We start from the raw sequence: 23,398 nt of genomic DNA, 5'->3' as shown, positions 1-23,398 counted from the left end.
AATTCCTGAAATCAAGGTCCTCACAGAATTTGAAAATGGAGCCATCCAGCCTGTCGGTGACGATCCAAACTGTTCCTGTGCTCGCGATGAGGTAGGTGGTGCTCAACCAAGTGAGGGTCCAGCAGTCCAACATCCATCAGACAATCATGCTGAGTCGGTTCCCCTGTTCCATAGTCTCCTGCCATTTACTAGTTATCTCTCCTTGCTTTCGCAGGCACATCTGGGAAGCAGCCAAGGGGTTTCACGACCCAGATACTCGACTCAAGCCCTGGCGATACCTCGGAAGAAGAATCTGGTGACACCCTCATTGAAGTCCCATCGCAGCGCTCACCCACACCCTCCACCAGCACAGAGACACACATCTCAGTGGGACCTAGCTCTGGAGTAGCCTCGGGATCACAATCTGGTGAGCATATCGCACTGTCTGATCCACAGCAGGCGGAGGCAAGGACTTCCCAGATCCCCGACACTCGGAGGACTGCTGGAAGTCAGAAATCTCCTGGTCCGAGTCAGATGAGGAATCTCTGGATTCGGTCATAACTCAGTTACTGAAGTTGCAAAGGAACCTCGGGAACATCAGGAAGCAATGTCCTCTGCACTCCTCAGATTGCAAGGCACGATTGAGGAGCCCATCCACCTTCAGGCTGGGGTGATAGCACCAGCAGCCAATGCACCAAGGTCAACACTGGCAGGATGGTGGTTGCCATGGAGACCTAGGTCCAGGACATTGTTCTGATCAGAGTTCGTGTCAGTCTGAAGTGAATGCTTGGTTCCTGCACAAGATAAAGGCAGATGTCTCAGGCCAGGGCCTCCTCCCTGTTCTTTGTCAAACCTTCCCAGTACACAGATGTTGCACCTTCACAGTCACTGGACACATCAGTCACGCCTGCACCTCGATGGGGCTTATCATTGCTGTCAGAATGTCCTGGGCCGGTGGCACTGAGTCCGTCATTCTCTCTGAGCGGCTTGGCCTCCCCATCTCATCGGCATCTGTGCCCAGTGTCAGTGTAGTTCTGAAGGGTTCAGCTCACAGAGGATGCTATAGGATCAAGAGAAGTTCGTTTCCCCACTGCATTACTGTGATATGACCCTGTTCACAGGGCACAGATGAGCTGCCATAAGCCAGGCAGGAGTCAAATGTTCACAGATGTAATGTGACGATCTATGGAGTGTCCTCACTGTATGTCATCATCATCCTCCACGAATGTAGCAGCTGTGAGGACCTCCAGAGCATGCCGGCTGTGTCATTCCCATCATCCTCGCCTTCGAGGACCTCATCACCCTCATCCCCATCGATGTCCTCCTCATCGGGGGAGAAGTGCAGCTCCTCCATCTCCTCCTTGGGCAGCTCCTCCTCCCCCCAGCCCGTTGCAGCGCCAGGTTGTAAAAGATGCAGCAGGTGACAACGATGGAAGACGTCAGGAATCTGAGACCTACTGAGAATGTAGGAGTCGTGGACACTCCTTGGAAACTGTGCGCAGACCTGCAGGACGCATTTACTGTGGTCACAAACCTGCTGCACATTCAACAAGTGGAAGCCCTTGCGGTTCACATACTGCTCTATTGTTGCCATGGTGATCCAAGCGCCATGTGAGTGCAGTCGCTGGTACCTGCACCTGTGGAAAACCAGAGACCTATGCAAACCCCAGCGCTCTTGCTTCCTGGTTTTCCTAATCCTGGGTAAAATACAGAATGTTCTGTACCTTCGTGGATATGAAGTGGATGCACTTGTGTGTGGAAGGTTGCGAGGTCCAGCACAGGTCACCTGTGGAGTTCTGGAAGGAGCCACTGTGTAAAAAATTGAGCACCGCAGTCACCTTCACGACCACTGGCAGTGGATGCCCTCCATGTTCCTGCAGCAGACGTAATCGGCCAGTTCCCTGGACATGCGCAGTCTTCAGCGACACTGGCTTTCCATCAACTGCAGGAACGACAAGCACCACCTGTAGACTCTGGGTCTAGCTGGGCACCAACCCACGACGGCTTGGCATGGCACAGGAGCCCAAGCTGCTCCTTCTTCTTGAGGGTACTGCTCCTCCTTCAGCCCAACCAGGTGCCTCTGTCGCTCTCTACTCCTTTGCCTCCACGCCCTATAAGGCATGAGGCATTCAACTAGGTCACCAGGCTCCATGCTCCTGATGTACTCCTCCTGCAGGATGAAAGAGAGAGACTCGTTGGTTAACATTGGTCTCCAAGGGACCTCTCATGGTTACAGGTGTGGCTTCAGCTCCATCTCAAGGTCCCTTAATGAATTCTGGGGACTGCTGCCCAACACTTGGATGGCCAGAGTTCAGTGCGCTGTATGGCTGCCCGAAATCCCACCCACCTCCACCCCCACTCCACCCGACCAATTGGCAGCAGCTTTGCCCATTGCACTCCATGCTGTACTCTCAGCTCAGGCACCAGCATTCTCCTAACTCGCACTGCAAGGCTGCGCTGTTAGCTTGAACCATGGGGGAGACTGGTCCAAACCTTAATGAAGGCATTGCAAGAGGCTGTGAGCACCTCCACCAGTGACTGTTCCACGGCCAGTTTTCTCAAGGAGTTTGTATAATGTGCCCAGTTGTTCCAATTGTTCTGAAGCCCCCTAAAATGTTCATTGCAGTCTGTGCCCGAAAGGTGAAAAACTCCGGAGCGCTTGGTGGCACTTTCATGCTTCTGCATTGCGTGAGTGGCCGGATAAGCTAGAGATCCAACTCCAGGCATGTCAACGTAGCTACACCTGAACTGTCTCAGCTACGGAAGAATGCTCACTTAATACAAGGTTTCCCTCATGCGTGGCCACTTCCCTCGCCTCCCCACCCCAACACCAGCATTGCTCATGCACTACCATCAGACCATGCTGCCTTTCCCACCACCCTCCCCTGACCACCCCTCACCCCAGCCACAGTGCAGCCCTTGTCCTGACACCACACTATCAGCCAGCCAGGGAAAAGTGACTTGCCTGTGTCCAAGTCTGAATGGGCGCCGCCTCTTCCTTGAAGTTGAATGGGTGACCCCCCCCCCCATGAGCACTGCACAACGTTAATATGCACTCACTTCTGAGCTCTCCCCGAAGTTCAGCACGCCTTGTAAATGCAGCTGTGAATCATGTTCTAAAGTCAAGCCAATGTGGGAGATAAATTCGAGGTGGTGGAGTGGGGCGGGGGGTGGTGGGGGGGGGATGATTCCAGCGGGCAGGTCAGATGGTGAAGTGCCAATGTATTGAAATTAGGTTTCGGATGTTGGACAGTGGGAAAGGTGACCCGCCATTGACAGGCAAAGCAGACGATAGCGAACTGGTTTCACAACGACGTGGAACTGATTTTTGGCCTTCCCACCATATTGCTCCCCCCCCAAGGAGCCCCAGATGCCCCTTCTTCTTGAGGGTACTGCTCCTCCCTCTGCCCAACCAGGTGCCTCCAACAGGGATGAAAAATTCCAGTCTAAGACCTTGCTGAACTGTGGAGTGGAGGGTCTCGCTCTTCTGGGCATCGTGGACAATAAGTTCCGAGCACACCTGGGCTGCAGTGAATGAACATGTGTGTGGGTGCCATTTAAATGCAGCGCCACGACCTTCAACCCCATGAAGTAACAGCGGGGTGGAGGGAATGTGCCCGCCTTGCCATGAGATTCAACCTGCTTCTTGCTGAAGCATAACTAATGAGCTGAAAAGTGGAAGATCTCATGTGAGGAGCAGCCACACCAACCAGCGGGAATCAGGCCTTATTTCCCTCCTTACACTGCACTTTGTCTCCAAACAGAAAATTCTGCCCATTAAACTCTATTTCACTCTTTACAGATGCTGCCTGACCCGCTAAACATTTCCAGCATTTTCTGTTTTTATTTCAGATTTCCAGGATCCACAGGTATTTTGCTTGTACGTTAAAATTGAACTATTTAATTTAACTTGACAAATATTCTGGATCAGCAAGGGTAGGTAAGAGTGAAACTAGGCAAGGACAGTGCCACTGGACATGTCAATCGTGGGACAATGTTCCTGAAAAATTATATTATTGGTTGTGTCAAAGACTGCAGAGGATGAGAAGGAAAGAAATCCAGAAATTCGGCTCATTTGTTGTTGGAGAATGAGTTCACAGGGAGCAGTTTGGGGAAGGTGGTGATGATGGAGAAAAGACCAATATTAATGGAGTCATCCTGGCATTTTGAGAGTTTTGAGCAAATGAGAGTGAGGCCAGTTGAGTATTATATGAGCAACCAGATCTGCTGATGGACAGCTGAGCCAGTTGTATGTTAATGTGTCCCTTGATATGAGGGCGCAAAGATATAGCCCATAACAGGGAACATCAGGATGGAAGATAGTGAAGATTTTTCTGGGAACAAGGTCATCAAAGTTGAGGTTGAACAAAACAACAGCTGCAGAGTTACATGGTCATTAAAACTCCAAAGGTTAAGCAATTGGGAGTTGCAAGTTTTAACTACTGACTCTATTAAGGCAAGTGAATGCCTAACTACACTTGCTAAGATACCACCTACAGGCCTTGGCACATGTACTTGGCAATGACACTAGGGTTCAGTCCATGATGCCAGACCCTCAAAGAAGCCACATGCAGATGAGCTGTACCATCTGCTACAAAGACCAGGGGAAATGCATCCAAGGATATTGGGAGAAATGAGGTTGGAAATTGCGGATGTACTGGCCATAATTTTCCAGTCCTCCTTAGACTCCAGGATGGTTCCAAAGGACTGGAAATTGCAAATGTTATATCCTCGGTGGTGGGGAAGCTTCTAAGTGATGATTCAGGACAAAATTAATAATCACTTGGCAATTTCAGGTTAATTAAGGCAAGTCAGCACAGATTTGTCAAGGACAAATTAACTTGTTGGAGTTTTTTGATAAGGTAACAGAGAGCCTTCAGGACTGAATATTGAGTTCAACAATTTTAGATCTTGAACTCCCTCCCCCATCCCCAACCCCTTTCCATTTCTTCCCCCTCCTTTTTGTTTTTTCCAATAATTCATACAGATTTTTCTTTTCCCACCTATTTCCATTATTTTTAAATGTATTCCACCCACTGCTTATTTCACCCCACCCCCACTAGAGCTACCTTGCTAGTCCTGCTCTCCACTCTTAATTAGCACATTCTTTTAGATAATATCACCACCTTCAACACCTCTTTGTTCTTTTGTCTGTGACATATTTTTGGTTATCTCCTCTGATCACTGCTTTCTTGTCCCAACAACACCCCACCCCCCTTAAACCAGCTTATATTTCACCCCTTTCCTGTTTTTACTTAGTTCTGTTGAAGGGTCATGATGACTCGAAACGTCAACTTTGCTCTTCTCCGCCGATGCTGCCAGACCTGCTGAGTTTTTCCAGGTATTTCTGTTTTTGTTTTGGATACAGAATTGGTTGAACGACAGGAAGCAGAAAGCAGTGGTTAATGGAGGTTTTTTGAACTGGAGGATTGTTTGTAGTGGAGTTCCCAAGGGGTCAGTGTTGGGCCCTGCAGTTCCTGATATATATTAATGACCTAGACCTTAGTGTAGAGGATACAATTTCAACATTTGGGGATGATATGAAACTTGGAAGCATTGTGAACGGTGAGGAGGTTAGTTTAGAACTTCAAAAGGCCATAGGTCATCAGAATAGGAGGACAAGCAGCAGATGAAATTCAATGCAAAAGAGTGTGAAGTGATTCATTTTGGTAGGAAGAGTGTGGGGAGCCAAAATAAAATAATAGGTACAATTCTAAATGGGCTGCAGGAGCAGAGGGAGCTGAGTGTGTATGTGAATAAATCAGTGAAGGTGGCAGAACAAGTTGAGAGATCGACTGATAAAGCATATAGCATCTTAGGCTTTACTAATAGCTGCATAGAATATAAAAGCAAGGAAGTTATGTTAAACTTGAATAAAACACTGGTTTGGCCTCAACTGGAGTATTGTGTCCAGTTCTGGGTGCCACACTTTAGGAAAGTTATGAAGGCATTCAAGGGAGGGCAATAAAATTCATGAGAATGGCTCCAGTATTGAGGAACTTGAATTATGTAGATGGACTGGAGAAGTTGGGATTGTTTTCCTTGAAAAAGACAAGGTTGAGAGGAGATAAGATAGAGGTATTCAAAATCATTTTGGGTCTGAGCTCAGTAAACAGGGAAAAAAATGTTCCTATTGGTGGAAGGGTCAGAGGGCACAGATATAAGAAAAAGAAGCAGTGGAGACATGAGGAGAAGCAATTTCACACAGCAAGTGGTTACAATCTGGGATGCACTGCCTGACAGCATGGTGGAGGCATTCAAAAGGCTTGGTATCTGAGAAGGAAAAACGTGCAGGGCTCGGGGAGAAGGTATGAGGTAAATGGTTCCTACAGAAAGCTGGAGCAGGCAAGATGGACCAAATGGCCTCCTTCTGTGCTGGAACAATTCTGTGAAACCTGCAGCTATTGTATAGCATTGGCTGGGTACAGCCACTGAAGCTTGGCACCGCTTGTATAGCTTGTAGCTATAGGCAATGCTGACCTCTGTTAGTGTTGTGGAGTGGCAGAGGTTAACAATTACCATTTCCACTTCAACCACCTGTAAACAATGTGGAAGTTCAGCTTCTCTGTCACTTACTGCAAGGCTCTCTTAATGTTTACCCGCCACATCTTGCTCCCTCACCCTTCACCGTTCTATGAATTGGCAAAGGTGGCTGAAGGGTTGAGATGCTTTCTAAGCCTTTCGAAAAACATCCATGATTTCTGTTTATTCATGCAGTCCCCGTTAATTGTCCATTTCCCTCTAAGTTTTGTGTATGTGCTCAACAGTATGCTCAAATCTTGTACATATACATCCAAATTTGTACATGAACCAACTGTAGAAAACTAGGTGCAAAAAGTCAATGTAAAACCAGATGGGCTTATACATTTCCCTTGGCAGAAATCTGGCTGTCTTTCCAATGATAGGGATGTTTTACTTTATCTTAACTCAGCTCTAGTAGTCTAACCTCACTACAACCTGCTTCCATCATTCATGCACCACAATACTTACACCAGCAAGGTTTCATACAGCTTCTTCCCAAACTTCTCCTTCACTATGTTTACTGAGTCCCTGGAGGCAAATAAAACATAGGAAGAGTTTGTCATTCAAATATGCCAGTCTTCAAGCAGCACATAATGTTAAGCACGTCTGCAGTAAATTTTGTGTTATCCAGCTCTGTACCAGCCAGAATTCTTTATTAACCACAATTTCTGATACCACCCCAATCCTTGTTAGTTCCGATTTTTAAAGAAATTCAGCCAGGAACTCATCAACCTACCCCAGGGTCAGAAGCAACAGTTCAAGTTCAGAGCAACTGTCAGTGAAACTGATCGCTCTGATTTTTTTAAAAGAAGAAGCTGGTGTGAAGATCAGAAATGAAGAGGAGTTCAAAACCCCCCCAATGTCAGAAATCCGTTTCGGGAAATTTCTCACACCTGGGCACACTGCGATAATATAACATAATTTTGTAATTTACTAATGAGAATGCATTTGTTGACATCACATTGTACTGTCAAATCCACTCAGAGTATGTGGGTCTCATGGTCAGAGCTGATTATTCAGACCGGTGAGAGTTTCTGTTCAGCTTACGTCTTCAGTTGTGGTGGAGATCTGTTTGGTTCTGGTTTGAGTGTGGTGTCCAGCTGCTTCCCCTCTCCCCTCAACTCCTCAAAGACAGGGCAGCAACTTGTTTTTGTGTCTGGGGTAATGTAGCTCCTTGCTAACCGGCATCTTTGATTAACCAGCACCACCCATTCCCAGGGCATACCGGATAACGAATGTGGATTGTAAAGAATGCACCCTCGATAATGTCAGGAATATATGGGCTTCTCCAGTAACATGGAAGAATAAATTTTCATCTTTACAGCATAGCACTATTCAGCAGGAATTCAGGCTCTAAATAGACCTACAAATAAACTTTACTGCAGGGAAGGATATGCTTGGCATTATGAAAATTACCACAGCATTCTGTGGTTATGCCGTTGATTCTTCCAGGTCATTGCATGGAACATCTGTTAATCAGCCAATCTGCAATGCATAGATGCACTAAACAAGTTACAGGTGCTTTGCTTGCAAAGTAACAAAGTCCAGACAAGACCTCGAGCCCCCACCGAATTTCAGAATTGTCAAGAGCCATGGGACGGGTAGGTGGCGCCTCCCTGTGGCCATCAAGGCTCCTCACACAAAACTCATGTTCTTTAGACAAAAGCTCAAAGTGTTGGGGGTACTTTAACCAACTAAAGGAAAGTCAGGATAAATGGGTTATTTTCAGGCTGGCAAACTGTAACTATAACGTGGGATCAGCCCTTGATTTAAAATCTGCATTAATGACTTGAAGAAAGGGACTGGCTGTATGTATTGTAGCCCAATCTGTCGAGGAAACAGGGGTAATTAGGAAAGCAAGTTGTGAGGAGGATAGGAAGGGCAGAAACTAGTGGAGGTGACAGGGGTCTCACCACCACCCTCCCCCCCCATCACCCCCTACCCAGCCCCTGCCCCCCACCCCCCACCCCCCCACCGCTAGCAAGGCAGTGAGAGCCCCTGCGTCACCTCTTGTCAGGAAGGCACGCTGCATCATGTCCCAATCAGGCACTGACAGGCCTGCAGCAAACCTTCCACCAGGGTCAAGGAATGGGGCAGGACTCCAACCCACCACAAGCTGATTGCCGCCCAATCGGAGGCTGGCAGCTCCATTGAACAGCAGCGCCACCAGGGACGCAGTGGCTGCTGCAGGTACGACACTTACCTGAAGCCGAGAGTCACCACTGGATCCCAGCCCAGGGGTCAGTGATGAGAAGGGGAGTTGGGGGGTTGGGTGTTGTGGGGGTATCAGCAGCAAGGGTAGGGGGATCGGTCTCAGCTGGCACAACCCTCCCACACCCCGATGCCAGGTCCTTCAATCAAGTACTGAGTGCCTTTGTGCAAGGGCACCCCCACTCCTGGCAGCCAGTGCTGGTTTGTTTGCTGTGCTCCCTACAGGGCAAGCCCACCCAGCAGCAGCAGGATGTCCAATAATTGGCCACTTAAGGGTCTCAATTGGCAGTGGGGCAGCAAGGTTGCCCACAGGCCTTCCCACTACGGACTTAATCGGGATGGAGGGAAATTCAGATATGCCAGTGCTGGAAGAAAATGTGTTGGCCATGTCATTTCTAATATCTACTATTATGTTGTTTTCCTGTGTATTAATCATTTGAGTTCCCAAACAACAGTATGCTTTTTCAGTGAAAATATTAGTGCTGGTAGGCATTTTAAATACCATGCAGTATTTTGAATCATTAGTCTTTAGCACAGCTAGAATTTCATTATTGAACAGTTTAATTATTTCATTCAAGCTTATTAAAAACATGGATTACAGAAAGTTTAACTTATGGGATAAGGAACAAAACTGGGGGAAAAGAGTTAAGATACAGATCAGCCATAATTTAACTGAATGGCAGAACAAGCTCAAGGGGCTGAATGGCCTTCTCTTGTTGCCATGTTCCTGGAGCTTGGCACGTGTGTGCAAGCATTCATGCAGCAAGCTCTTTCCCCAATCAATTCAAACTAGCCCAGATCTCAAAGAACAATTAGTTAACTAATGGTGCGCATCGTACCTCTCTGATTCTCTACAGTATTCGAGGTCAAATGTCATCGGGTCCAGCAAAGTGATCAAACTTCAATGCCTCAAACCAAGCTAAGACCATTTATGTATTTACATTTAAGGAGTCAATATCTTAAGCATTTGTACTGACCACTGCATCATTTTCAATAGAGAAAATGAATACAAAATATATATTTAGCATTTCAGCCATATCCCACTCCTCAATTCTAACCACCATGTTAAATCTGTCAAAAGACCAATGTGACTCTTCTGGCCTGGAACAGGACTTATCAAGTTTTAGCATGGCAATGCCATCTGATCAGTTTTTTTTTGTTCCAATGCATTTTTGGCATTCAATTGTGGCTTTAGTTAACTTCAGTGGTATCAGATATCTATATGTAATCTGTATCTGATGCCTGTACAATCTTGCCATTGCTTTATATATTGTGAAATATTTATTTTTGAGGTGATTTTCATTAAGACATTTATACTTCAGCTTAACACTTACTCTCCTATTTATACAAAGGACATAACAATATTTTCTCCCTATTACTTATTTCCATCAGCCAGAACATCCCAATATCCATTTCTGAAACCTTCGTTTATATCTGAAAATTGAGCCCATTCTTACAGCAGGTACCAAGTTATCCTGCAGTAGTAATTTTCACAGCCAAATAAAATCAGATGATACGATGTCTATTGATATGAATTGTGGGGTTGTTAGGATATGAAACCAGAAACAGTGTCAAGAATAGAATCCATCCATATATCTGAAATAAAAAAGAGTATGGGGAATAGGATGAGGTGGACAGTTCTTCCTGAGAGCTCTGCATTTACAATGATGGGCCGAATGGCTTCCTTCGGTGCTGTGAAATTCTACTGCTGCCACGTGGAAATCAGATATCATCCCAGGAGTACCTGCTGCTGATTGAATCCATTACTTTCCAGCAAGTAAGGAAGGAATTCTTGCCTCACCCACAACTATCTTCTCCCTGCCACCCTAAATATTGAATAAGGTAACACACCCTCATTTCTGACCAATCATCATCGTGTTGTAATGTACATGGGGCAGAATTTTGCCCTTGATGGGCGTACAGGCCCCATGGGCTCAGTGCCAGGTGGGCAGCCGAACTCTGCTGCCGAAACAGGGCCCACCGCCATTTTGGAACAATGCAGCAAGCCAAGGACAGACACGTGGGCAAGAGAGCAGGGTGGAGTGTTAAAATGGCAAGCGACAGGGAGGTTTGGGTTATTCTTGCGGACAGACCACAGGTGTTCGCCCAGTTTACGTTTGGTCTCTCCAGTGTAGAGGAGACCGCATTGGGAGCAATGAATACAGTAGTCTAAGTTGGGGGAAATGCAAGTGAAATGCTGCTTCGCTTGAAAGGAGTGTTTGGGCCCTTGGATGGTGAGGAGAGAGGAAGTGAAGGGGCAGGTGTTGCATCTTTTGCGTGGGCATGGGGAGGTGCCATAGGTGGGGGTTGAGGTGTAGGGGGTGATGGAGGAGTGGACCAGGGTGTCCCAGAGGGAATGATCCCTACGGAATGCCGACAGGGGGGGTGAAGGGAGGATGTGTTTGGTGGTGGCATCATGCTGGAGTTGGCGGAAATGGCAGAGGATGATCCTTTGAATGCGTAGGCTGGTGGGGTGATAAGTGAGGACAAGGGGGACCCTATCATGTTACTGGGAGGGAGGAGAAGGCGTGAGGGCGGATGCGCGGGAGATGGGCCGGACACGGTTGAGGGCCCTGTCAACGACCGTGGGTGGAAAGCCTTGGTTAAGGAAGAAGGAGGACATGTCAGAGGAACTGTTTTTAAAGGTAGCATCATCGGAACAGATGCGACGGAGGCGAAGGAACTGAGAGAATGGGATGGAGTCCTTACAGGAAGCGGGGTGTGAGGAGCTGTAGTCGAGGTAGCTGTGGGAGTCGGTAGGCTTGTAATGGATATTGGTGGACAGCCTATCACCAGAGATTGAGACAGCGAGGTCAAGGAAGGGAAGGGAAGTGTCAGAGATGGACTACGTGAAAATGATGGAGGGGTGGAGATTGGAAGCAAAATTAATAAATTTTTCCAAGTCCCGACGAGAGCAAGAAGCAGCACCGAAGTAATCATCGATGTACTGGAGAAAGAGTTGTGGGAGGGGGCCGGAGTAGGACTGGAACAAGGAATGTTCCACATACCCCATAAAGAGACAGGCATAGCTGGGGCCCATGCGGGTACCCATAGCCACACCTTTTATTTGGAGCGATAGGAGTTGAAGGAAAGATTGTTCAGTGTGAGATTAAGTTCAGCCAGACGGAGGAGAGTAGTGGTGGATGGGGATTGTTCGGGCCTCTATTCGAAGAAGAAGCAAAGGGCCCTCAGACCATCCCGGTGGGGGATTGAGGCGTAGAGGGATTCGACGTCCATGGTGAAGAGGAAGCAGTTGGGGCCAGGGAACTGGAAATTTTTGATGTGACGTAAGGTGTCAGAGGAATCACGGATGTAGGTGGGGAGGGACTGGACAAGGGGAGAGAGAAGGGAGTCAAGATAATGAGAAATGAGTTCCGTGGGGCAGGAACAGGCTAACATGATTGGTCTACCAGGACAGTTCTGTTTGTGGATTTTGGGTAGGAGGTAGAAGCGGGCTGTGCGAGGTTGGGCGACTATCAGGTAGGAAGCTGTGGGAGGAAGATCTCCAGGGGAGATGAGGTCAGTGACAGTCCTGGAAACAATGGCTTGATGTTCAGTGGTGGGGTCATGGTCCAGGGACAGGTAGGAGCAAGTGTCTGCGAGTTGACGCTCAGCCTCCGAGATAGAGGTCAGTGCGCCAGACAACAACAGCACCACCCTTGTCAGCAGGTTTGATGACAATGTTGGGGTTAACTTCCTTTGTTAGCCACAGTTGATTCACTTTACCTGTTGGGTTTTTGTGCCTTAAAGGAATGTATATTTGTCGTAAGCCATGTATTAATTCTTTAAATACTAGCTGTTGCCTGTCTACAATCATAACCTTTAAAGGTATTTTCACAATCCACCAGAGCTAACTTGACTTTCAAACCTTCATAGTTTCCTTTGTTTGAAGGGACTTGCTACAAGTTATAACAAAGGCATCAGAGTTTAGATGACCTCAAGTTTACAGAGGGTAGACAATGGGAGTGCACTGGAACAGTCAAATCTGGAAGTAACAAAGGCATGAATGAGTTTCAGCAGCAGATGAGCTGAGAGAGGCTCTGAAGAAGAGTTCAATGGACTCAAAACATTAAATCTGCTTTCTTTTCTCTCCACAGATGCTGTTAGACCTACTGTGTTTTTCCAGCATTTTCTGTGTTTATTTCAGGTGGAGTCAGGCAATGTGACAGAGGGAGAAAGAGACTTGGCACAAACATGAGGTTGGAAGTTCATCTCAGAGAGAAACGTGACACCAAAGGTTACAAACAGATTGGCTTAATCTCAGACTGTTGCCAGGGAGAAGGATAGAGTCAGTAACGAGGAAACAGAGTTTGAAGCAGAGACTGAAAACAATGGCTTCAGTCTTCCCAATATTTAATTGGGGGAAATTTCTGTTCATCCAGTACTGGATGTCGGATAAATTGCCTAATGGTTTAGTAACAGTGGAGGAGTCGAGAGAGGTGGTGAGGTAGAGCTGGGTGTCATCAGCAGACATCTGGAAACTAATGCTGTACTTTTGGATGATGTCAAAGAACAAAGAACAAAGAAAAGTACAGCACAGGAACAGGCCCTTTGGCCCTCCAAGCCTACGCCGATCATATTGCCCGTCAACTAAAACATTTTGCACTTCCAGGGTCTGTATCCCTCTATTCCCATCCTATTCATGTATTTGTCAAGCTGCCTCTTAAACATCACTATCGTACCTGCTTCCACCATCTCCTCTGGCAGCAAATTCCAGACACTCACTACCCTCTGCGTAAAAAACTTGCCCTGCACATCTCCTCTATAGTTTCCTCCTCTCACCTTAAATCTATGTCCCCTAGTATTTGACTCTTCCACCCTGGGAAAAAGCTTCTGACTATCTACTCTGTCCATGCCACTCATAATTTTGTAAACTTCTATCAAGTCGCCCCTCAATCTCCATCGCTCTAGTGAGAACAATCCGAGTTTCTCCAACCTCTCCTCATAGCCAATAACCTCCAGACCAGGCAGCATCCTGGTAAACCTCCTCTGCACCCTCTCCAATGCCTCCATATCCTTCTGGTAATGTGGCAACCAGAATTGACGCAATATTCCAAGTGTTGACTAACCAAGGTTCTATACAGCTGCAGCATGACTTCCCAGCTTTTATACTCAATACCCCTGCCAATGAAGGCAAGCATGCCATATGCCTTCCTGACTACCTTATCCACCTGCGCTGCCACTTTCAGTGACCTGTGGACCTGTACACCCAGATCCCTCTGCCCGTCGATGCACTTAAGTGTTCTGCCATTTACTGTATAATTCCTGCCTGTATTAGACCTTCCAAAATGCATTACCTCGCATTTGTCTGGATTAAACTCCATCTGCCATTTCTCTGCCCAAGTCTCCAACTGATCTATATCCCATTGTATCCTTTGACAACCCTCTTCACTATCTGCAACTCCTCCAACCTTAGTGTCATCTGCAAACTTACTAATTAGCCCAGTTATTTTTTCCTCCAAATCATTTACGTATACTACAAACAGCAAAGGTCCCAGCAATGATCCCTGCGGAACACCACTCGTCACAGCTCTCCATTCAGAAAAGCACCCTTCCACTGCTACCCTCTGTCTTCTATGACCAAGCCAATTCTGTATCCATCTTGCCAGCTCACCTCTGATCCCGTGTGACTTTACCTTCTGTACCAGTCTGTCATGAGGGACCTTGTCAAAGGCCTTACTGAAATCCATGTAGATAACATCCACTGCCCTTCCATCGTCAATCATCTTTGTCACTTCCTCAAAAAACTCAATCAAATTAGTGAGACACGACCTCCCCTTCACAAAACCATGCTGCCTCTCACTAATATGCCCATTTGCTTCCAAATGGTAGTAAATCCTGTCGCGAAGAATCTTCTCCAATAATTTCCCTACCACTGACGTAAGGCTCACCGGCCTGTAATTTCCTGGATTATCCCTGCTACCCTTCTTAAACAATGGAACAACATTGGCCATTCTCTAGTCCTCTGGGACCTCACCCGTAGCCAGTGAGGATACAAAAATTTCTATCAAGACCCCAGCAATCTCCTCCCTTGCCTCCCTCAGTACTCTGGGGTAGATCCCATCTGGCCCAGGGGACTTATCCACCTTAATGTTCTTCATGTCACTGAGGGACAGCATGCAGATGAGAAATATGAGGGGCCAGGGATAAGGTAACAGTGTGGGAGCAGGAAGAGAAGCCACAGAAAGTGATTCTTTGCCTATGATTAGACAGATAAGAATGGAACCAGCTAGATGGCAGTGGAGAGGTGTTGGAGGGGGATGGTGTGGTCAACCATGTCAAAGGCTGCAGACAGGCTGAGAAGGAGAAGGAAGGAAAGTTTACTCTGTCACAGTCACATAGGACAAAATTGTGACTTGGATGAGAGCTGTTTCAGTATAGGAGGGGTGGAAACCTGACCGGAGGGATTCAGAGTTCCAGGAAAAAAGGGAATGGATTTGGAAGACAACAATACATTCAAGCACTTCAGAGAGGAAAGGGAGGTTGGAGATGGGATGATAGTTTCAAGAAGATCAAGAGTTGGCGTCTTTGAGGAGAGGGGTGATGATGGCAGATTTAAAGGGGAGAGAGCAAGAAAAAATAGGAAATACACGATAATGGATTATGGAGCTTACCCCTATCGATTTTATTTTAAACATCATAGTATCTACCTTCACATGACTTCCTTCAGCTCAAAGACCCCTGATGGAATCAACGCTGTGGCAGTAAAATCAGCTGGAGGAGATCTGACTGAAACAGACATTCAATTGCTTCCTCGCACACACAGCTCAGACTTCACATGGCTACAATTGTCCATTTCCATGCTGTATCTACATTCCACTTGAGTTCTTACCAACATGGCTACTCACCATAGCTGTTTACGAATTGCTTGTCCTTTCAATGACTCCACATTGAAGTTGTTGGTTCGTGCAGGCATGATGAAGAATGCAACCACTGTCACACGACTTTGATGAACCTGCAACAAAAGAAGATATTTTTTAAAGTGAGTCGTTCTCATAAAACCAACAAGAAACTAAGATATATCATTGCTGGCAATTAGAACAGACTTCATATACCATCCAGCAATCTCACATTTGCTAGGATAGCAGCTACACCTGGAATAAAATATTGTTGAAAAAAGAAACATTTTTTGTCAAAGCTTTTCATCTTGCACTCATCAGGACAATTTGCAAGAATACCAAATGTAAAGGGAGCAACAATTTATACTGTATGAGAACAGAGTGCTGATTGGTTGGCAAATGGACTCTGATGTCTTTGGGATGTACGGCCTACATACCTAACATCACACTGGCACTGAAACTCATATACCACATTATTCATTTGTGTGATAGGCAGATTGGTTGAGGCATTGCCATGGGGAATGCACTAGTTGATGGTGACTGATAGTTAACTGCCAAGAATTGTTTGAAAGTTATACCAGGCAACTTGACTCTGATTAGTCAAGGCATTGCCCTGAGAAATACACCAGTGAGTGGCTGACACTTATTTTGTTTAGCTGAAACAGGCACAATGTGTGTACATGTTCTTTCTGTCTGCAAAGAACGGGGCCCTGTGTATTAATATATGTAGCTTCCAGTACACGTAAATGTGCCACACTGCGATCCCAACTGATAATCTTAAATTGGCTGTCGGTGTACTTCATAGCACACTGAGGATTATTTTGCAAATGTTTTCCAATCGCGGAATCACACTAATGCTGGACACTGTGTTTTGAGTTTTATAAGCATGGGCTGACTGGGTATGATCTGTACCCTGCCCATTGGCTGGGACATGCTGTTTGATATGATCTGCCAGTCTTTGAAATGGAGAAGTCAAATGAACTCCCTTTCCTTGATGTACTAGTTGCCAGGGGGTTCCCTGCCATGGTCGACTGCAAGCCAACCTTCACTGGTCAATATACGCGTTGGGACCACCACCTGGAAGTTCCCCTCCAAGCCAATCACCATCCTGCCTTATATTGGATATATTGGAAATATATCAGCAGTTCCTTCACTGTCGTTGGGTCAAAATCCTGGATCTCCCTCCCTAACAGCACTGTGGGTGTACCTACACCACATGGACTGCAGCGGTTCAAGAAGGCAGCTCACCACCACCTTCTCAAGGGCAATTAGGGATGGGCAATAAATTCTTGCCTAACCAACAATGCCCACACCCTGAAATAAATTTTTAAAAAATTCTTACAGTTCCATGCACTGTAAGATTGGTCTTATTGGCAACTTGTCAATAGGGCCCGAGCCATTTGTTCACCATGCAAGCTTGATGCTGAATTAGGGGCGTCAAAGGCAGGATAATGGCCATCCTGATCAGATCATCGCGGCCATGAAAAGTGCCCAGTCTACCTCAGATTACCCAGGAAGGGAAAGGTATCTCAAAAATTTGAACAGATGAAGTTAGCTGTTTCACACTGCTGCTGTGCAGTAGCAACACGAGTGGTATTCACCACTAACAGGATTCTGCCGTCAAGCCAAAAAGACATTCTTCCTGTCACACAAATGATCAACGTGGTATATGAATTTCAGTGCCAGTGTGATGCTAGGTATGTAGGCCGTACATCCCAAAGACATCAGAGTCCACTTGCCAGCCAATCAACACTCTCCTCTCTTGCAGTATAAATTGTTGTTCCCTTTACATTTGGTATTCTTACAAATTGTCCTGATGAGTGCAAGGCAAAAAGCTTTGACAAAAAAATGTTTCTTTTTTCAGCAACATTCAAGAAACATCAATATTTGGATTTATGAGAAATAGAGCTTAGAGGCTATACAACTCAGGGGTCTCGTGTTCTGTTAACAAATTCTACAAACATCTTTATCTGAAGGTTAATCTGGTAAGTAGCATGGAGGCTAGTTCAATGGATTACGTCTTCAACAGAGTACTGAACTCAGGAATCTGGTGAGTGAGGGAATTTGGCTTGGTGAAGGAACAGGTGCTGTTCAGTTCTTTTGCAGAGCAAGGAGTAAAACCAAGGGAGGAAGCAAGAGGCAGCAGGACCTAAGAGCTGATGTCCTGAGGTATTAATTAGATAAGCAGGTAGTTGATTGGTTGGTGAGTTTTAAGGTTTCTTTGATCTCTAAAGTGGGGCTTAAAATGGCAGTATCAGAGAGATGTAAGTACTGTATTAAATTTATAGATATATTACTTAATGTAACTGCAAATTATTGCTAAGTGATATTTCTAAATTGGAAACCTGAAATAAACAAAATGAAATCAGGATGGTACGGCAGGTGATGTGTTGCAACGTAGTCTGTTGGGGCTGGTGGATATCAGTGTGATCCAAAGCAATCACATCTGCAATAAGTGTTTGCTTCTCAAGGAGCTTTGGCTCAGAGTTGAGCGTCCTTCATTCTCGCTAGTCCCTTGGTTCTCTAGTATTTCTGGGAGCTTTTTGTATTTTCTTCCATGAAGGCAGACACAAAAGTATTTGTTTAATTCCTCTGCCATTTCTTACGCCCCATTATAAATTCCCCGGTCTCTGCTTGTAATGGACCCACATTTGGCTTTGTTAATCTTTTCCTGTTTACATAGTTTTAGAAGTTTTTACAGTCACTTTTTATGTTTCTCTTTCTTTATCAGTTTCTTGGCTCTTTGCTGAATTATTTTAAAAATTCCCAATCCTCAGGCTTACTACTTTTTTTGGCAACTTTATCTAAAATAGCCCATTCCCTAGTTGGTTCCTCAACAAAAACAGAAAACGTTGGAAAAACTCAGCAGGTCTGGCAGCGTCTATGGAGAGAGAAACAGAGTTAATGTTTCAAGTCCTTATGACCCTTCTTCCTCTCTCCACAGATGCTGTCAGACCTGCTGAGTTTTTCCAGCATTTTCTGCTTTTGTTTCAGATTTTCAGCATCCAGTGTTTTGCTTTTATCTTTGGTTCCTCAACAAACTGTTCGATCAAACCATCTTGTATACATTCCAGGAATTTGTCCTCCACAGTGTTAATGCTAATTTGTTTTACCCAGACTATTCATAGATTGACGTCTCCCATGATTACTGTATTACCACTGTTACATGCAACCTCCACTTGCTGTGTTTCATGTGGGTCCCAACAACATAAGTAGGACTAAGAAAGAGGTTCCGCTGAGGGAGTACGAGCAACTAGAGCAATTAAATTAAAAAGCAGAACCACAAAGGTATTAATCTCTGGACTACGTATTGAGCCACGAGCAAACTGACATAGGGTAAATAAGGCCAGACAGTTGAATGTGTGGCTCAAAGATTGATGTGGGAGAAATAAGTTTCAGTGCATGGGATGCTTGACATCAGTATGAGGAAAAGAGGCTGTACTGGGACCAGTGTACTGGTAAATCACACAACTAGGACTGTAGAGATTGTTTTAAATTAAATAATGAGGGCGAGGCTTCATTTGAGGGGGGATTTAGAAAGTTAATGAAAAAGGACAATGCAATAATTAAATGTGGCAATATGGGGAATGATAACCAGAGCATGATAGGAAGATACAGGGCAGACATGTAAGAATGCATCAGCAAATGAGTCAGAGTTGGAAAAAAAATGGTAAAATGCAGAATTAAAGGTTCTTTGTCTGAATGCATATAGCATTCATAACAAGAGATTGAATTGATAGCATGAATACAAATAAATGGGTATGATATGATATCCATTACAGAGACGTGGGTGCAACACGACTAAAGCTGGGAACTGAATATTCAAAATTATTTAACATTTCAAAATGATAGGATAAAAGGAAAAGGAGATGGGGTAGCTCTGTTAATAAAGGATGAGATCAGTACAATAGTGAGAAATAATCTTGGCTTGGAAGATCAAGATTTAGAATCACTTTGGGGGAAGATAAGAATTAGCCGGGGAAAGAAATCACTGGCGGGAGTAGTTTACAGGCCCCTGACAGTAGCTACGCTGTAGGACAAAGTAAACATCAAGAAATAGTGGGGGCTTGAAAGCAGGGTACTGCAAAAATCATGAGCAATTTCAATCTTCATATAGGTTGGACGAATCAAATTGGAAAAGATAGGTTTGAGGATGAGTTTACAAAGGATTAATGATCTCATAGTAAAGGATCATCTAGGCCAGAATGATTACAACATTTTTCATTTTGTGGGTGAGAAACTTGGGACTGAAACTAGTGTCTTAAACTCGAATAAAGGCAATTACAAAGGCGTGAAGGCAGAGTTGGAAACAGTGAACTGGGGCATTGGCTGTAGGTTTGATTCAGTGAGTATGATTATTCAAGCTGATTGACTCGCCTGTGGGACAGCTCACCCAATTCTGGCACAAATACCCAGATGCTAGTGCAAAGGATTTGGCAAGGTCATGTGGGCAGGAGTGCCTTTGTCATTTCCAATTGATGATGGGTGGTAAGTCTGATTTTTTTAAAAAACTTTTCTATAGTGGTTTGATATGACTGAGTGGTTTGCTAGGCTATTTCAGAGGCAATTTAAGAGTCAACCACATCGCTGTGGGTCCGGAGTCACATGTAGGCCAGGCTGGGTAAGGGTGGCAGATTTCTTTTCGTAAAGGACATTAGTGAACCAGATAGGTTTTTAACAATGATTCCTTGTTATATGGTCACCAGTAATGAGACTTCCTTTTTATTCCACATTTATTAGTAATTAATTGAATTTAAATACCACCAGCTGCCATGCTGGGATGTGACCTCGTGTCTCTGGTGCATTAGTCTAGGCCTCTGATCTCATGATTTGCACCAGGGATCATCCTAATGGCACCAAACACTACAGCACCCCACCAACCAGTCGCTCTTCATATGTAAGGCTCCCAAGAGTTTCAGAGACGATCATGATGCTGTCCTCAACGTTTTGATACTCAACACAGACTAAAGATCCAACCTGGGCTGTCCTGCTGTCGACAGTTTAGCATCTCACTATCGGCGCAGCTCCCATTGCTTTTGAGCCATGGCCTTCCCTGAGTTATCATTTCACTAACCAGCAAATTCTCTTTAAGAACAAAACTTCCTAAAATAACACAATTAATTACAGGACAGAATGAACCACAAACCATAACAGTTGACAGAGTCTCTTCCTCCTCCAATTGCCAGCAGAATAATACATTCAGGATCTAAGTTTAAAATATGAAAACAGAAAGATGACTTTACCCGGAGGAGATAGTTGAGACGGGATAATGCTTCCAGGAATACATCTGCACCTTTATTGGTAAATTCGTATCGCCCAGCAATGAAGAAATAGATGGTCTTATCCAGGTCAAAATCCAAATGGCTAGAAAGAATCAAGATAAAAAAACATTTTAAATTCAATAAAGCAATACTTAGAGCGCAAATCTAGGGTGGGGAGACCCTGATGCCAGGGCCAGAACGTGAGTTATAATTCTGCGATTAAAAATCTGAAACAAAGGCAAAGTATGCTGGAAATATAGAGATGAGTCAGCGCATGTGAGGGAAAAAGATGGCCAGTCCTTCATTAGGACTCAAAAATGCATTTTGACAGAATCAGCAAAAAAGGAAGTAGAAATAAAAGAGCAAATCCTGGTGAGATGAGTTGTGCCCCAAAACCAAGAGATGATGTTCATATCAGACAATTAAAAAAAGCCAAAGCCAAGGAAGAGAGGAAAAGATGGGCTGAAGGTTTCTGGATCATGTCACCCCTGTGAAGAGTCAATACCTTTGGTGCTGTCTGCGTTCATTCTCTTCTCTGGGCCAATGCCTCTATCTTATTTTTCCAGCTACTCCCATTTTAATTTGAGGCCTGATTTACACCCTTGTAATCCACCTTTATACCATTTTGGACAATGTAATACAGCAAGAACATTAGAGCTATGAGATAAGTGAAAAGTAAATACCAGGGATGAAAGAGTGCTGTTATGAATAAATAGGGCACTGAGGAGGGCACAATGATATAACAGAAATATTCAAAATTATGAAAGAGTTTGATAGAGTAAAACGTGGACATTATTTAATAAAGAGAATAAACCTTGATCAATACTCAAAGCCTAGTGAGGGGTTAGAATTTTTCACATAATCAGTTATTAGAATATATAATACATTTCCACAGTAACAACTGAAGTTTAATCAATCATGTTTGCACAAAACAAGATAAATACAAAGAGAAAAGTCTTAAAAGATATGGAGTGAGAGGACAATAATGTGATTAAATGCCTGCCAATTAACGGGAGCACGGTCACTACAGGGCACGATGTCACTTTGTTTCTAGAACACTACACTTATAATATCTATTAACTAAAGAAACTCCTTGTCCTACCCATAGAAATGGCCCCTGACAAACTCCTGAATCCGCATCTTGCTCTTTGAGTGTAAATTCTGAAACTCATGAGTTGCAGAAAATGTCTTCAAATTCAGTCCATTTGGAGTCACTACATCTAATGGAAAGAAAAAGGAACTGAACATTGAGAGGAGAGGAACTCTGAGGAACAATTACCTGAGAGAATCACTGTTACCTTAGCAATCCTGTGATAGACCTTCAGAATTCAATTATTCAGTACCTGAATTTACAGCTTCCACCCCACGATTTATTGGCCACTCGAGCCAACGTACACCCAGGCAGCCAATCTCGAGGCTTTTACATTCCATACAGGCAAGAGTAAAACCAAATGAAGACAATCTAATGAAGCTGTACAATGGGGGAGCAGCATTGGAAGAGGATGATCTGGTCATCAGTGTCAAAGAAACTTTATAGGAAGACAATGAGAGATAATGCACCAGTCATAGAGGATATGCTTTGTGGCTTTTGTTAGGGTTGCCTTGAAACCGTGGGACAGGAGTATTATTAGAATTCACACATGATGATAACAGGGCTCTTAAATAGCAGTAGGACAGCCTGTAAATTTGATCATTTAAAGACACATTCAATGCCCTCCTGATTAATTAACACTAATGTGTTTCACTCACGAGGTTTGCATTTGAGTAGATGTTCTGCTTCCACTGCTGTGATTTGTGATACTGTAGTAAAAACATGAGTACAATGTACTGCTGCTCGCTCCATGCAGTATCGATGGTAGATCTGCCTCTCTCCTGCCTCCCGATCTACATCAAACTGAAACAAAGACCATCAGTGTCACCGTCACATGGCTTCCAGCAGTGTACTAATGCCCAATAACTGGACACTAGTGAGTTCCTTTAAGCAAAGACATGACTTTAGACATGACTTTCAAGGCCCTGAATTTCCTCAAGGATTACAATGAACATCTTGGCAACTCTGCTGGGAGTCCAGAGTTGTTTGCTTCAGTGTCGACAGGAGAAAGCAAAGGAAATCATCCACGATTTGTTAATAAAGAAGTAGAAAAGACCAGCAGCAAATGAATTAAGAATTGAATCTTAAAGGATTGAGTGCCCTAAAATTGATAAAGCTGCAAAACCATATAACACACATCCTTGATCATCTGATGAGTAAAAGAGGGACAAACAACTTTTACAAATTTATTTCTGACAAAAGTGAAGCAAATATTGCCAATCTGCTCAACAAAGGGAAGGGAATAAAACCAGGCAACAACTGACAGGGATTAATGAGAAAACAATTAAACTGTAAACAGAGATAAGAAAGAAAGGATGTCCTTGAAGGAGAATCCATTTGGTTAGAGTTGAGAAGCAAAGAAGGTATGATCATGTTACAGCGAGCGTGTTATAGGCCTCCAAATAGTGAAAGAGAGATAACAGAGCAAACCTGCATGGGGATCACAGAGATTGGCAACACTGTAAATTGCTGATAAACACCCTACTATCGATTGG

The 23,398-nt window shown here is 44.7% G+C and overlaps 1 protein-coding gene across 1 annotated transcript in view; it reads right to left on the bottom strand.

Moving 5' to 3' along the window:
• Positions 1 to 23,398, bottom strand: part of LOC121271596 (glycogen [starch] synthase, muscle-like) — a 149,871-nt gene that overhangs the window by 67,671 nt on the left and 58,802 nt on the right. The window contains exons 14-18 of the mRNA XM_041177631.1: positions 22,562 to 22,706; positions 21,915 to 22,032; positions 20,795 to 20,915; positions 15,561 to 15,667; positions 6,970 to 7,029 (exon numbers count right to left, since the gene is read on the bottom strand). Coding sequence (XP_041033565.1) covers positions 6,970 to 7,029; positions 15,561 to 15,667; positions 20,795 to 20,915; positions 21,915 to 22,032; positions 22,562 to 22,706 — 551 coding nt within the window. The remainder of the gene's footprint in view (positions 1 to 6,969; positions 7,030 to 15,560; positions 15,668 to 20,794; positions 20,916 to 21,914; positions 22,033 to 22,561; positions 22,707 to 23,398) is intronic.

This window comes from Carcharodon carcharias, chromosome 31 (assembly GCF_017639515.1).
Source record: "Carcharodon carcharias isolate sCarCar2 chromosome 31, sCarCar2.pri, whole genome shotgun sequence".
Classification (NCBI taxonomy): Eukaryota; Metazoa; Chordata; class Chondrichthyes; order Lamniformes; family Lamnidae; genus Carcharodon; species Carcharodon carcharias.
This window is presented reverse-complemented; position numbering and strand designations above follow the sequence as displayed.